This window comes from Bubalus kerabau, chromosome 14 (assembly GCF_029407905.1).
Source record: "Bubalus kerabau isolate K-KA32 ecotype Philippines breed swamp buffalo chromosome 14, PCC_UOA_SB_1v2, whole genome shotgun sequence".
Classification (NCBI taxonomy): Eukaryota; Metazoa; Chordata; class Mammalia; order Artiodactyla; family Bovidae; genus Bubalus; species Bubalus kerabau.
In genome coordinates, this window is record NC_073637.1 from 45,444,994 (window position 1) to 45,462,231 (window position 17,238).

The 17,238-nt window shown below is 38.7% G+C and overlaps 1 protein-coding gene across 2 annotated transcripts in view; it reads right to left on the minus strand.

The window, feature by feature from the left end:
- The window catches only part of TPD52 (tumor protein D52), a 128,087-nt gene that overhangs the window by 21,705 nt on the left and 89,144 nt on the right, over window positions 1-17,238 (minus strand). For both annotated transcript variants that reach the window (XM_055546342.1, XM_055546341.1), the window contains exon 2: window positions 9,571-9,686. In XM_055546342.1, coding sequence (XP_055402317.1) covers window positions 9,571-9,686 — 116 coding nt within the window. The remainder of the gene's footprint in view (window positions 1-9,570; window positions 9,687-17,238) is intronic.

Sequence of the window (17,238 nt, forward strand, 5' to 3'; positions counted from 1 at the left end):
ATACTGGAGTGGGTTGCCATTCCCTCCTCCAGGGGATCTTCCCAACCCAGGGGTCGAACACAGGTCTCTTGCGTCTCCTTCACTGGCAAGTGGGTGTTTTTTTGTTTTGTTTTTTTTTAACCACTAGCACTACCGGGAAAGCCTCATATGAGTTTATACTTCCAATATAAACCACAGTTCATACTGTCAATCCATAAATAAAACACACTCTCTCCCAGAGTCCTGCAGAAGTGTGGGCCCCTCTGACCAGCCTCAGCTTGGTGGTTAGAAATAGGCTCCTGACCCATCAAGTGGCTACTAGCCAGTGAACTGCCTGATGTGCCAAGGGATGCTCGAATAATCAGAGTCTCACTCAGGAATGCAGTTTGAGAAACTAAGATCACACTGGGAGGAGAAACTGAAAAGACTTGGATAAAGAAGTCCTGAAGGACAGGTGGGGCCCAGCGAGATTATGTAATATTATAGAAGCCTAAATATACTCGAGGAGGCCAAAACTATAAACAGAAGCTATGAAGCAAAAAAAAAAAAAAAAGAGTAGAGGAAAAGGCACAGCTAGGAAAATAGAGGGAAAGGGGAGACCCACAGAGAGAAACAGACACCCAAGACTTTTGTCCCAGAAGCCGAAAAACTCCGGTCCCTGAAGTATAGTTGGCCCTTCGTATCCACAGGTTCCACATCCACAGACGCAACCAACTGCAGATTGAAAATATTCAGGGGAAAAAAAGTTCCAGAAAGTTTCACGAAGCAATATCTTGAAACTGCCATGTACTGGCAATTATTTACATAGCATTTATACAGTATTTACATAGCATTTACATTGCACTAGGTATTATAAGTAATCTAAGGATTATTAAAAACATATGGAAGGACGTGCATAGGTTATATGCAAATATTATACCATTTTATATAAGGGACTTGAGCATCTGTGGATTTTGATATTCACAGGGGTCCTGGAACCCACCCCCTGCAGACACTGAGGGATGACTGTACGTTCATTAATATTCAAGACCCTCAAAAGGAAGCTTCTCTAGGCTTGTTGCAAAGCTATATCTCAGTCTTGACCTACACAACACTTTCATGAGTTCAAAGACAGCATGGCCTTTAAAAACAACATAGAGTATTGTTAAGTGAACTGAGAGCACTCAGCAAAAGGAAAGAAGAATAAATCAAAAGTGATGTGGCTGCCAAAAAAACCCCCAAATAACATACTCTAAGATGGCATTAATTAGAATACAGGTCCAGAACAAAGATAATTATCCATGCTTATACGACTCCGAGCTTCCCTGGTGGCTCAGACGGTAAAGAAGCTGCCTGCGATACAGGAGACCTGGGTTCAATCCTTGGGTCGAAGATACCCTGGAGAAGGCAATGGCAATCCACTCCAGTATTCCTGGATAGAAAATTCCATGGAGGAGCCTGGCAGGCTACATGGGTTCCATGGGGGTGAGCTACATGGGGTTCATGAGGGTCACTAAGAGTCAGACATAACTGAGCAACTAACACAGTCTCTAAGATCCCAACTCTTAGTGACCCCATGGACTGCAGCCTACCAGGCTCCTCCATCCATGGGATTTTCCAGGCAAGAGTACTGGAGTGGGTTGCCATTGCCTTCTCTGGTCTATAAGATAGGACTCCACAAATTATACCTGTTTTTGGAAGTCACAAAACGCAACAATAAATGTATGAATGAATAAGGTTCAAAATCAAGCAAATTAAATGATTTGCTGCAAGTCACTAAGCTAATAACGCAGGAATCGGAATTTTAATGCAGGTTTTCTGACTCCACTTCTCAGTTTACTGGCTAATTCTCATTGCATGTTGTTAGCTTTCTAATACTTTTCTTTACCTTAATTACAAATGTCCACATACTTCAAAGAGTAGATACCCCTTGACACATCTCTGAAGTATTCACTGGCCCTAATGAAACTTAGAAAGACCACTATAAATCTTTCTGAACAATACATGACCCAATATATTTCCTGCTTTTGTTGATAATTGTGTGCTAACATACCTAGCTCAATCTCAGCACACTAGAGTGACAATTTCTTAATTCAACATTTATGTGTGTGTGTGTGTGTGTGTGTGTGTGTCAGAGACAAGAATCTCTGACATGAATCAAGAAAAATGGAATAATGAATAGAAAAGTTACTACAAAGCTATGGTAATCAAGATTGTGTGGTAGACTTGAGAGTCCAGAAATAAACCCATACATTTATGGTCAACTGATTTTCAACAAAGATACCAAGCAATTCAGTGGAAAAGAATAATTTTATTCCACAAATGGTGCTAGGACAACTGAATTTCCATATGCAAAAGAATGCAGTGGGACCCCTAAGTCAGACCAGATGTATTAAGATGGATCAGAGAAATCTAAGCGAAAGAGCTAAACTATAAAACTTTAAGAAGAAAACAGAGAGGTAAATCTAAATAATCTCAGATTAGGCAACATCTCTTAGATATGATACCTCAAGCACAAAAACCAAAAAATAAACCAATACCATCAAATTTTAAAACTGATGTGCTTCAAAGGATACCGTCATAAAAGTAAAAAGACAGCTAACAGAATTGGGAAAATGTTTTCAAATTACAAATCTGATAAGGGTCTAGTATGTAAAATATATTAAAAAAAACATAGCTCAATAAGAGAAAAGCAAATATCCAATTAAAATGGATAGTGGATTTAAATAGACATTACACCAAAGAAATATATAAATGACCAATAATCATAATCACCAATACCATTCATTCATAATTAGAAAAGTTCAAATAAGACACCACTTCATCCCTACTAGTATGGTGTTCAATAATCAGTAAGACAATACCAATAAGACAAATAATATCAAGCACTGACAAGGGTGTAGAGAAATTGAAACCCTCATACATTGCTGACTGGAATCCACAATTGTACAGTTTGGCAGCAAAATAGCATGACAGTTCCTCAAAAAGTTAAACATGGAGTTGCCATATCCACAAATTTCATTCCTAGGTACAAAACAGGAGAACTGAAAGCATATGTTCACCCAAAAACCTGTACATGAATGTTCAGAGCACTATTACTCATGACAGTCAAAAAGTGGAAACAATCTAAGTGTCCAACAGCTAATGAATGGATAAACAAAATGCGGTGTACACTTTCACAGTAGAATATTATTCAGCCATAAAAAGGAATGAAGTACTGATAGGTACTACAACATTGATGAACCTTGGAAACATTATATTCAATGAAAGAAGCCTGTCACAAAAGACCACGTGTTGTTTGATTCCATTTATAAGAAATCCCTTGAACAGGCAAATCTATGGAATCAGAAAGTGGATTAGTGGCTGCCAGGGACTGGGGCAGGGAGGATTGGGGTGAACACTGGCGGGAACAGGATTTCTTTGGGGGTGAGGAAATGTTTTAGAATTAGATAGTACTGATACTTGTATAAACTTGTGAATATACAATGAACTATACACATTAAAAGAATGAAATTTAATGTAAATTACATCTCAAAAAGAAGTTAAAAAAAAATGGATGGAGGAGATTTTTATCTCTTAATTTCTACAACTATTTCAAGCAGTAACTCTAACATAAAAAACAGAAAATTATCATGTTTTAAATAAGAGTGCTGGAGTGGATTGCCATTTCCTTCTCCAGGGGATCTTCCCGACCCAGGAATCAAACCCGGGTCTCCCGCATTGCAGGCAGACGTTTTACCATCTGAGCCACCAGGGAAGCCCCAAATGATTTTATTACATCTAATTATTAGGATCATATTTTATTATGATAGCATAATCTATATATGATGGGAGGTAAAGTAAGAGTATGGGCTTCCATGGTGGCTCAGTGGTAGAGAATCTGCCGGTGATAGAGGAGCCACAGGAGATTCAGGTTTGATCCCTGGGTCAGGAAGATCCCCTGAAAAAGGGAATGGCAACCTTCTCCAACATTCTTGCCTGGAGAATCACATGGACAGAGGAGCCTGGCAGGCTGAAGTTCATAGGGCTGCAAAGAGTTGGACATGACTGAAGAGACATAGCACACAAGCATGCAAAGTAAGAATATATCTGCCATATCTCATGGAGTTTTCATAAAAATTGTATAAATTTCTGATTGAGTATAAATACTACACAAATAAAAAAGTAAGCACACACATCAGAGTTCATGAGGACCTGGACACAAGACCCAATGCTGTAATGTAAGACCTTTGACCTTAATCTTCATAATTTTGAATTAGGCAATGGTTTCTGACAAGAAACAACTAAAGCACAAGTCACTAAAGGAAAAACAAATTCAACTTTCTCAAAATTAAAAACCTGTATGCTTCAAAGAGTGAAAAGGAAAACATATAGAATGGGAGAAAGTGTTCACATAGCATATGTCTGATAACTTGTTAAATAACATTACATAATCCAATGGGAGATTTAGATCTCTGTTTTTTTCTCCATCAAACCATAAAAACAGTAATATCTGCCTCATAACACTGTTATGAGGATTAATGAGAAAATGACTGTGAAGAGTTCAGCCACTCAGCAAGTAGTGTGTGCTTGCCATGCAGCAATAGTCTGTGAATATTAGTTGCTATTACTATTAAGTTAATATCATTGATAATGAAATAATTATACTGAGGGCTGCAAGGATTTGGAAAAACTGTTTTCTCACATACTACAAGAAATCTTCTGGCTAGCGTTTTGGCTTTGTTGGTGTACATGGTAATGACTGTGTTCTTAACACCCAGTAGGCCCAGGGATTCTATTAATACTTCTAGGAATTTATTCTAAAGAACTAATTAAAGGACTTCCCTGGTGGCACAGTGGATAGGAATCTGCCTGCCAATTCAGGGGACATAGGTTCGATTCCTTGTATGGGAAGATTCCACGCACTACAGAGCAACTAAGCTCGTGCACCGCAACTACTGAAGCCGGTGTGCCTAGAGCCTGTGTGCCTAGATGTACTTAGAACATCTAGGTGTGCCTAGAACCTGTGCTCTGCAGCAACAGAACCACCGCAATCAACAGCCCAAGAACCACAACAGAGAGTAGCCCCTACTCACTGCAACCAGAGAAAGCCCAAGCAAAGCAACAAAGACCCAGCACAACCAAAAGTAATAGAATTTTAAAAAAGAACTAATTAAAGAGGTGCCTAAAGGATTATATGTATCTCCATCAAAATACTGTTTATAATAGCAAAAAAAGGAAATAACTGAAATATTATGCCCATTGATTAAATGATATGCCCATTAATTAAAAATGGGCTTGCAGCAATTAAAAAAACAGGCTATTCTACACCAATTTAAAATGAAATTGTAGAAGATCATTTACTGCCACAAAATTTTTTTTGAAATTCAATTAAGTGAAGAAAAGTTATAAATGTGTATTCTGATGTCTTCTTAAAATACTGAAATGTTATAGCAATACATACATAGAAAAAAGTCTGGAAACAGATAATCTAAAACTTTTATGCTGTAAAGGTAATTTTGCTTTTCTTCAATGCTTTTTGTTTTTACGATCAACATGTGCAACTTGCGTAAAAAGTGTATTTGTTTTCTCTTTTCAAAATAACAGTATTAGGCATGTACTAATACCAAATACTCTGTATTTTTCATTCTTACTCTCCTGATTGGGCTTATCACCAATCTGCCTTACCCATCCTATCCCCACCTAGTTTATAAAAGCTGATGTAAAGAGGTAGATAGAACAAATAAGGAAACAGGAGATCTGAACACTATAAACCAACTATAAACAGAACACCTCACCCCAAAACAATAGAATACACCTTCTTTTCAAATGTACATGAAACATTCTCCAGGACAAAGCATATCATTAGGCAACAAAACAAATCTCAATAAATTTAAAATCATACAAAATTTCTTGATGAACCATAATGGAATAAATCTAGAAACCAGAAACAAAAGGAAAACTAGAAAATTTATAAATTTATCCAGTTAAACAACATACTCTCAAGCCACCAATGGGTCAAAGAAGAAATCAAAAAGAAATTAGAAAATACTTTGAGACAAATGAAAACAAATACACAACATATTAAATCTTATGAAATGTAGTAAGAATAGTGCTCAGAGGGAAATTTATAGCTGTAAATGCCTACATTAAAAAAGAATATTTCAAATCGATAACCTAACTGTACACTCTTACAGAATTAGGAAAAGAAGAGCAAACTAAAGCCAAAGCTAACAAAAAGGAAGGAATTAAAGATTAAAGATAAACAGAATAAAGAACAGAAAATCAATAGTGAAAAATCAATGAAATCAAAGCTGTTCTTTAGAAAGCACAATGCAATTGGCAAACCTCTAGTCAGACTGACAGAAGGTAAAAAAAAAGGAAGATGCAAATAACTAAACTCAGAAATGAAAGTGGTGACAATACTACCAACCTTATAGAAATAAAGATTGTAAGAGAATATTATGAACAATTATATGCCAATAAACTAGATAACCTAAATGAAATGAATGAATTCCTAGAAATTCACAAATGATTGAAACTGACCAAGAGAAAATAGACAGTCTGAACAGACTTATAACGCATAAAAAGATTGAATCAATAATTAAAAATTTCCCAACAAATAAAAGTCCAAAACAAGAAGGCTTCATTGGTGAATTCTACTAAACACTTAAAGAAGAATTTAAGCCAATCCTTCTCAAATTCTTCCACAAAAGAGAATGGAAAACTTCCTAACTCATTCCAAGAGGCCAGCCATTACCATGATACAAAAAGCAGACAAAGATATAAGAAAAGAAAATTGCAAGTGGATCTCTCATGAATATAGGTGCAATAATACTTAGTAAAATACCAGCAAACCAAATCCAAAACCATATTAAAGGGATTATACATCAAGGCCTAGAATACATACACCTAGGATAAAGTGGAATTTATTCTAGGAATGTAAGGATGATGCAAAATACGAAAATCAATTAATGTAATATACCATATTAACTGAATGAAGGGAAAAAATGCACAATCATCTTAATAAGTGAAGAAAAGCATTTGACAAAATCCAGGACCCTTTCATGATAAAAACACTGAACAAACTATGAATAGAAGGGAACTTCCTTAACATGAATAAGTGTTTTTATAAAAACCACGAGTTATCATCACACTGAACGATGAAAGACTGAAAGTATTTCCCCTAAGACTAGAAACAAGACAAGGATGCCCACTTTCACCACTGTCATTCAACATAGTACTGGAGGTTTCAGCCAGAGCAATAGAGAAGAAAAATAAATAAAAGCCAACTAAAATGGAAAGGAAGAGTAAAACTACTTTTGACTGCAGATAACATTATGTTATATAGAGAAAATACTTAAATAATTCACAAAAAATTTAATAGAGCTAATAAGCAAGTTCAGCAATGCTGCAGGATATAACATTAATACGCAAACTTCAGTTGTATTAATATTTCTACACAGTAGCAATGAAAAAATCTAAAAGCAAATTAAGAAAATTCTGTTTATAATCACATCAAAAGAATAAAAAAAAACTTCAAAATAAAGGTAACTAAGGAAGTATAAGACTTGTGCCCTGAAAACTACAAAACATTGCTAAGCTAGAGAAGACCTAAATAAGTGGAAAGACACTCCATGTTCATGGATTGTGGGATTTAATATTGTTAAGATGATTACAATCTTAATTGTATTGTAATAATACAATACTCCCCCAAATCAAAATCCTTAGATTCAGTAATAATCCTATCTAAATCCCAATGGCATTTTTTGGTGTGTGGGTGGAAGTGTAGATTCTAAAAATTAATATAGAATTGCATGAGACTTTAAACAACAATTTTAACAAAGGAGAAAAAGGTGAAAAGATCATACTTCTCGATTTTAAAACTTACTACAAAGCTATAGTAATCAAGAATGTGGTACTCTCAGGAGGACAGACATATAGATGAATATATCAGAATTGAGAATCCAGAAATAAACCTTTACATACACACGAACTGATTTTTGACAAGGATGCCAAGAGCATTCGATGATAGTCTCTTCAATGAATGGTACTAAAAAACCTTCACATGTGAAAGAATGAAATTGAACCCTGCCACAAACCATATATAAAAATTAACTCAATGGACCACAGGCTTAAATATAAGCTTTAGCAGAAAATATTGTGTAAACCTTTATGATCTAGTTTTGGAAATGGATCCTTAGATACAATGCTAAAAGGGCAAGCAACTAAAGAAAAAAAAAATTGGACTTCATCACAGAATTTAAAACTTTTGTGCATTACAACAGTATGAAGAAAGCAAAAAGACAATGTATGGAATGGGAGAAAATATTTGCAATTAATACATCTGATAAAGGATCTAGCATCCAAATATATAAAAGGCTCTTCTACCTCAAAAACAAAAAGACAAATACTGCTTTAAAAATGTGGGAAAGGATTTGAATAGACTTTCTCCAAAAAAGGTATGTAAATGACTAATTTGCCCATGAAAAGATGCTCAATATCTTATTCATTAGTGAAATACAAACCAAAAGCACAACAAGATACCATTTTACAGTCACTAAGGCGGCTATAATCAAAAAGACTGAAAATAAAAAATGTGGCAAGGATGTAGAGAAGCTGGTGATGGAATGTAAAATGGCAACCCTGCTGTGAAAACAGCTTGGCAATTCTGGAAAACAAAAGTTAAACATGGAATTACCATGTGATGAGCAATTCTACCTCTGGGTATATCCCAAAGGAATTGGAAATGGGTATTCAAACGAGTACTGTTACACAAATATTCCTTAGCTCAGTATCTACAATAGTTAAAAGGTTGAAACCACCCAAATATCCACTCAACAGATGGACAGATAAACAAAATATAATAGATACATACAAGAGAATATTATTCAGCCATTAAAAACAGTGAAGTACCAATACAAGCTCAACAAGGATGAACCTCGAAAATATTATGCTAAATGAACCAAATCAGATACCAGAAATCACATGCTATGTGACTCCATTGAAATGAAATATCCAGAATAGGTAAATCCATAGAGACAGAGAGCAATTAGTTGCTGCCAGGGAATGAGGGAGGGAAGAGTGGGCATGCCAGCTTAGTGAGTATGGGGTCTCCCTTGGACGTGATGAAAATGTCTGGATAGAAATGATAGTTGCACAACATTGTGAGTTTGCTAAATGCTACTCAGCTGTACACTTTGAGATGGCTGATTTTTAAAAAAATTTTTAAAAGAGGAAGGGAGAGAGTGAGGAATGGAAAGAAAATTCAAAGAGCTTCTATCCACAACATTGCCAAAGGTAGAAAGAAGTCACCAAAGCAACTGAAAGCCAAGTGCATCAGGGCTAGTGAGGTCACTTAGAAGACACTCACTAGTGGCCCTCATCCATTTCTGATTTCACACTCTACTTCTCAGACCCACTTTACCCATAAATACCCTTCCTCGTATTAAAAACCAACTGGTCTCACATGTTCCCATGTCCTCCTCCTCACTCCAGCTCTCTAGGGTGAGTAAACACACATTGCCTTCTCTCCCCTGAAACTGACTATACAGTATCACCAGGTACTTTAGAAAAACAAATAATGACATATTTTAAGTGCAAAACGAAGCTCCAGAAGGATGGCTCCTTTACCTTTGCAAGCTCTCTTCTCAGCTCCTCTCGCTCCTCCTCTGACAGAGTTTCGGTGGCACCAATCGTGGCAGCAACATCTTCTCCTTCCTCAGGTACTGGGTCTGTTCTCAGCAGACCTTGTTGAAGACAAAAAAAAAAAAAAAAAGTTTGTAAAGTATGAAAGCTAAGTAAAATTCTCCTTTGGACTCCTTCACAGCCCCAGCCAGAAGAAAGCCAATGAGGTAAGAGCCATATCTCATCTTCCTGCTTTCAAAAGGCCTGGCTCTCCTAGGAAAGGACAAGAAAAAAAACAAAACAAAACAAAACAAACTTATGAGCTAACTACTAAAACCCACCAAATTACACTCTTTCAAAATAGGAATTTAGAAAATACAGCATTCTCTCAGCTTCTGTTCATTTCTCCAGTCACAATATACTTACTACAAAGCAGAAGAGTTAAGAGGCCAAGAATGAGATCTTGCCAAGACTTTAAATGCTTAACTAGTAAATCAGCATGACTAATATTCACAGAAGGAGACTGTAAATGTCTTTAGCTTCCTCTACTAGTCAGATTCAACTCTTATAGCCTCAGTGAAGAACAGCCTAAAGAAAGTGTATTCCATTTCTTTCCCTAGTGGAAGTGGGAGACATCTTCTTGTAACTTTTTAAAAATATGTCTCATTCACTCCAGGCAAGAGAATTCCACGGACAGAGGAGTCTGGCAGACTACAGTCCATAGTGTCACAAAGAATCGGATATGACTGAAATGATTTAGCATGCACGCACTCATCCACTCAAATTTCATGAACAAGCTTACAGTTGCCAGAGGGAAGGAAAAGGGAAAAGGATAATTTGGGAGTTTGGGATGGACATGTACACACTGCTTTATTTACAATGGATAAACAACAAGGGCCTACTGTATAGCACATGGAACTCTACTCAGTGTTATGTGGCAGCCTGGATGAGAGGGCAGTTTGGGGGAGAATGTGTATATATATGTATGACTGAGTCCCTTCCCTGTTCACCTGAAACTATCACAACACTGTTAATCAGCTGCACCCCAATACAAAATAAAAAGTTTAAAATATAAAATTAAAAAAATATGCCTCATCCAGATAACCCTTTAGAATAAAATCCTAATTTATATGCACACGTGCTAAGTCACCAAATCATATCCAACTCTTTGCAATCCCAGGGACTGCAGCCTGCCGGGCTCCTCTGTCCAGAGCATTTTCCAGGCAAGAATACTGGAGTGGGCTGCCATTTTCTACTCCAGGGGATCTTCCCAATCCAGGGCTTGAACCCGAGTCTCTTGCACTGGCAGGCAGATTCTTTACCACTGAGCCACCAGGGAAGCTCCTAATTTATCTAGGGTTGGCCAAAAAGTTCTTCTGAGTTTTTCTGTAACATCTTATAGAACAATCCAAATGAACTTTTTGGCAAACACAATATATTCAGAGAAATGACCAACACCCATATAAAAGCTTTCTACATCATTTAAGACCAATCCTGCCACACCCACTGCCCTGAAATAATAGCCAGTGTCTACCCATCCACCAGGAAGAATTCTGTATTTCCAAGGGGCAGCCAGGGCGGCACCTGACTCTCAGCAACTCCCCCTTCTTCTGCCCAACCAACCAAGTACAAGGCTAAGGGCAAGTTCAGTGAGGCCCCTGAACCTTAGGTGCAGAATTTATGAGGGCAGTTAATTCAATATAAATAATTTTAATATTTTAATGCAACATTTAAAAAAAAATAAAAGTTAATTCAAAGAATCCATGATGAACAAAATATCAAATTCTTAAACAGATAGGCTCAGTATGGCTGATTTTTCCTTTTTCCTCAGGTTCCAAGAGTGGCTTATCATAACACTGTTTCAGATCTTGTCTTTATTTAAAATGTTAGTATTTTGTTCATCATGCATGGATGCTTAGTCACATCTGACTCTTTGTGACCCCATGGACTGTGGCCCGCCAGGCTCCTCTGTCCATGAGATGCTCCAGGCAAGAATACTGTAGTGGGTTGCTATGCCCTCCTCCAGATCTTTTGGACCCAGGAATCAAACCCTCATCTCCTGCACTGCAGGCAGATTCTTTCTCACTGAGCCACAGGGGAAGCCCTTGTTCATCATGAATTTCTTCAAATAATGCATTAACATAATACTTATCTGGACTGCAGAGCTTTTCGATGCCCCCTTAAATTTTACACCTGAAACAAGGCCTCGATCACCTTTCCATAGTCACTGTTTTGCCATCCATTTCCATGGTTTGGGATTTTCAGTCTCCTCTGACAATAGCTAAGTCTTTATTGATTTTGTTACAATATTGCTTCTGTTTTATGCTTTGGTCCTCTAGCCATGAGGCATGTGAGATCCCAGCTCCCCGACCAGGGATTGAACCTGCACCTCTTGCATTGGAAGGCGAAGTCTTAACCACTGGACCAGGAGGGAAGTCCCATGGCAAAGGCTTTTTTTCAGAGGGAACCAGGGAAAGGTCTCCTTCTCTTCCTGTTCTTCGCCTCTTTCCACCAGTAAGTGTTACAGTAATCATACCAGCCCCCACGTCCACTTCTGGGAAGGGCTAGCTCAACCACAGTGGCAATGTGGCATCCGCCCAAAGCAAGATGCCAGGCAGCAGATGACAGACTTAGCAGGTGGGCAGAGATGAAGGAGAGAGAACAAGCCTGCTGTTCAACAAGCAGCAAGCACCATGGCAAGCCCAGAAGCATTCGTATGTCCATATATCCACTGAGTAAAAGGTACAAAGACACTTGCTCCTGGTCTATTGTATATTCAGTGCACAATAGCAGTGGATAATTAAAATGACAACAATCAATAGCATAACAGTGCCCATCTGAAAGATGTTTACAGAATTGTTAAAGGCATAAAAGTAATACAAATAAAACAGTTCAAAAACTGGAGTGGTGAATAGGATATGATTAAGTCCTTTCATGCAGAAACGATGTGACAGGTACAATCAGTGGATGGAAAGGCTCAGTGAATAATTGCTTCTGCAAGTCCCTCCAACATATCTGCAAACGGATTGCCCAAGTCATGATCAAAATCTTATCACGTCACTCTCCGGCTTAAAGTGGTTCCCTTAGTGGTTCCCTGTTATTTTCAAGGCAAAATTCAACCCCGTAGTTAGCACATAAACCTTACTGGACCCATCCCCTGATATCTGGCACTGGAAGCTTGAGCCAAATCAGACTGTGCCAAGATGCTGTACTATGTATAGTCAGAAACCACAGAAACCCTGGTGGTCCAGAGGTTAGGCCTCTGTGCCTGGTTTCAACCTCTGATCAGGGAACTAGGATCTCACAAGACTCATGGTGCAGCCAAAAAGAGAAAAAGAAACCACTGAGGACGGACCATGTATGCTTGCAAATGGATCCCATGTACCAGGTTATTAGAAAAAGAAGCTTAAGCAGGAGAATGGAAGAGAAGCATACAGGCAACAATCGTACAAGGCAAGGGAGTAAGCACCACAACAGAGTTCAGTATGCTGCTGCTGCTAAGTTACTTCAGTCGTGTCCGACTCTGTGCGACCCCGTAGACGGCAGCCCACCAGGCTCCCCTGTCCCTGGGATTCTCCAGGCAAGAACACTGGAGTGGGTTGCCATTTCTTCTCCAATGCATAAAAGTGAAAAGTGAAAGTGAAGTCGCTCAGTTGTGTCCAACTCTTCATGACCCCATGGACTGCAGCCTACCAGGCTCCTCCATCCATGGGATTTTCCAGGCAAGAGTACTGGAGTGAGGTGCCATTGCCTTCTCCGAGAGTTCAGTATAAACATCCTTAATTTTATTTTTAATGTTTTGCTCAGATGTCTCAAGTTCACTAGGATGCAACAAAGCCCAACTAAACTCAGGCACTAAACTTACCTTAAATAACAAAGATTCTTTTGTGTTTTTAATAAACACTATTTTGTAAATCTGCTTATGGGGGAAGATGCAATATCTGATGATGATGATGATGATAATAATAATACCTAATAATGCTTTATGAATAACTGTCCAATTCCAAAACTAATCTAAGATGATTCTATTAATACTAATCAAGAATTTAGTTGAGCTACCAGGGAAAATAAGTGTCTCAGGAAATGGGGTTCTGGGATTGTCCACAGTTAACTTTGGGACTACCAAAATGACCTTGAGATTTTATGTTCACAGTCTAAGAAAGCTAGTAATTACATGTCTGTTTTTTTCATATTAGCCTGTAGGTGGCAGCAAATTATCAATATTGGAATTTAAAGATGAGGTTTGTTTTATGATCATCAACTAGGGGAAAAAACTGGAAATTAAGGACATGAAGGAAGAACAGAAAGACAGATACCAAAATCATCTGAAAAAACCTAACAATCATGACTTAGTAAATTATTAGCCACTGCTACAAAGTGCATTTTATTTACATTCAAATTTGAGCTGCTGCTGCTGCTGCTAAGTTGCTTCAGTCGTATCCGACTCTGTGCGACTCCATAGACGGCAGCCCACCAGGCTCCCCTGTCCCTGGGATTCTCCAGGCAAGAACACTGCAGTGGGTTGCCATTTCTTTCTCCAATGCATGAAAGGGAAAAGTGAAAGTGAAGTCGCTCAGTCATGTCCAACTCTTAGTGACCCCACGGACTGCAGCCTACCAGGCTCCTCTGTCCATGGGATTTTCCAGGCAAGAGCACTGGAGTGGGTTGCTATTGCCTTTCTCCGAAATTTGAGCTAAGTGGTCCTAATACATTGTATCATTTACGTGTAACACTTGTGAGACAAGGATCGCCATCACCATTTACAGATGAGGAAACTAAAGCTTACAGAGGTTAAGTAACTTCCCCATGGTAACATACCTGAATACATGGTGGACAAGATTGTGAACCTGAACATTTTAATTGAAAGCATATGATTTAAATCATTGATTGTACAAAACACAAATAAAGACAAAAGTAGGGGGCTGAAGGTCAGACTTGGAAGATATCTAGAACCAGTAATAAATAAAAATGTAGAATAGATCAAAAGCAGTCTTTGCATCATTTCTGACCATATTTTCCCCAAGCCTGGGAATCCAAATTTTGCCCTAAATGAGTTTCTAGGTATTATCTATCCTATTTTGTACATGTTAAGTAAGAGTATATAACTGGATAACAATCAGGAAGTACTTTATAGAACAGGGAACTCTGCTCAGTATTACATAACAATGTAAATGGGAAAAGAATTTATAAAAGAATATATGTAACTGAATCAGTTTGCTGTACATCTGAAACTAACACAACATTGTTAACTGTACTCCAGCATAAAATAAAAAGTTTAAAAAAGGGGGGTGAGAGTATATATTGCAGAGGTAGAATCTGGCATTTGGGAAATTCTCATTCATAACACAGAAGTTGGGAAATGGAAACGCTCTAAAGATTACTAAAAACTGAATAATTCAAAAAATCCATATTTGATCATTAATGTTAATGTTTCTCCTCAGAGTCTGACAGAGATCTATTTTTAAAAGATGGAATAAGCAGGAGAGAAAATACGACATATTTATTGAGGTCTAATACACTAGCCCCTGTGACGAGAGATTTAAACATGTGCACGTTATCTAAAACACACACACACTCTTACAACCATCACCCAATGAGACAAGTAGTATTTGTAGTATTTATTCCCATTAGGAAACTGAGCCCCTCTGAGGTTCAGTAATGTGCCCAGAGTTGCAGAAATTCAAACATGGGTCTTTCTGACTCTAAATTCTTGCTCCTTCGTGTATATTTTTCTTAGAGAAACTCCAAAGAGCTGGGAAGACAAAGAGCAGGTCAGAGGAAAACTGGAAGCAGAGGGCTTTTCACTTCATTGAGGCTGTGAGAACACAAGGGGATGCCTGGCTTGAAAGTCACAGATGCCAATATTGAGCCCAAGTGACTGCAAATTAGTGACAATTTGTTCTGTCAGGTTATTACCATTTCAGCCACCTGCTTAATAATTCTTCTAGTTGTGCAAACAGATTGACAACCTGTCTTCAATTGCACACATGGGATCACCCTAAAGAATTTTCATCTGGGGAGAAGAGCCTGGATTCCACGCACAGGCGAACTGTTGGGAGATCCACGGCCAAGAGAGCAATGGAGACGAACCAGAAGGAGTGCTCCTTTAAGTCCCAAGACACAACGCTTTCTTCTACATTTTACATCTTCTTACTGGAGATCATTGTACAACCAACTGGCTAAGTGGTCCTTGTGGTATCACTGTTTATCACCTGCCTCTAGATGTGCAAACCTAGAAAACAAGGTCCTAATATCACACCCTTATCTTTACACCTGAGGACTCATAGCACCCAGAACAAAGCGAATGTCTGTAAATACTTCATTTGAACTGACTTATTCGTTAAAGATTTGTTCAAACTAAGTTTCTCTTTTCTCTCGTCCCCTCCCTATAGCCATCCATTTGCCACTTATTTCCCAAAATTTCAACCAGGGAAGAAACTAGTTTTTTAAATAGAAATTTAGAACCTACCATTAAAGCTAAGCCAGGACTGAGAGCTTGGTGGGTACCTCTCTGCTCAGTGTGGTGGGTGCAGCCCAGGCCACCCCAGAGTGGAACCCCTCACCTAAGCAGTTCTCTCTTCCCTCCAGTTCTTCATCTTTGACTGTTTTTTTTCCAGTTAAAGTCAACTGTTCCCCTTCAAGGCTTTCTATGATTATCACTTAAAACTTTCACAATCATCTTCACACAATTTTAAATCTGAAGATAATTTTGGATCATTTAAATTCACACACTTCATTGTGTAAACATAGGAAAGACAGGGCAGAGATTTTTAAAATCAGATCATGTTGTGGGTTGACTTGCATCTCCCCCCAAAAAAGATACATTCTACTTCCAACTCCCAGGACCCATAAACTATGTGTTTTTATTTGGCAACAGGGTCTTTGCAGATGTAATCAAGATGATATCATACTGGACTGGAGGGTGGAATGGGTTCTAACCCAATGACTGGTGTCCCTACGAGTAAAAGGAAGCTTGGATCAGTGACCCGGACAGAACACTGTGTAAAGATCCAGAGCACACAGAGACCTGGTGTGATGCTGCAGGGCAGAGACTGGAGGGATGTAGCGCCAGCCAAAGCAAGCCAGGGGGCTTCCCTGGTGGCTCAGTGATAAAGAATCTACCTGCCAATGCAGGAGGCGTAGGTCCAGGATCTACGTAGATCTCTGGTCCAGTAAGATCCCACATGCCGCCAAGCAACTAAGCCCATGCACCACAACTATGGAGCCTGTGCTCTAGAGCCTGGGAGTCCCAACTACTGAGCCCACCTGCCACAACTACTGAAGCCCGCGTGCTCCAGAGCCTGTGCTCCACAAGGACAGAAGCCACCGCAATGAGAGGCTCGCACACCACAACAAGAGAGTAGCCACCCACTCACTGCTACTAAGGAAAAGCCCGAGCAACAACGAGACGCAGCACAGCCAAAATAAATAAATTGTAAAAAAAAAAAAAAAAAAAAAAGACAGGGGTTACCAGCAGGAAGCTAGAAAAAGGCAAGGAAAGATTTCCCTGCAGGTGTCAGAGGGAGCATGGCCCCGCCGACACCTTGATTTTGGACTTCCAGCCTCCAAAACCATAGAGGTAATACATTTCTGTCGTTTTAAGCCACTCAGTCTGGGGTACTTTGTCATGGTAGCCCTAAAGAACTGAGTTCCGGGAAAGTGAACCCCAAACCC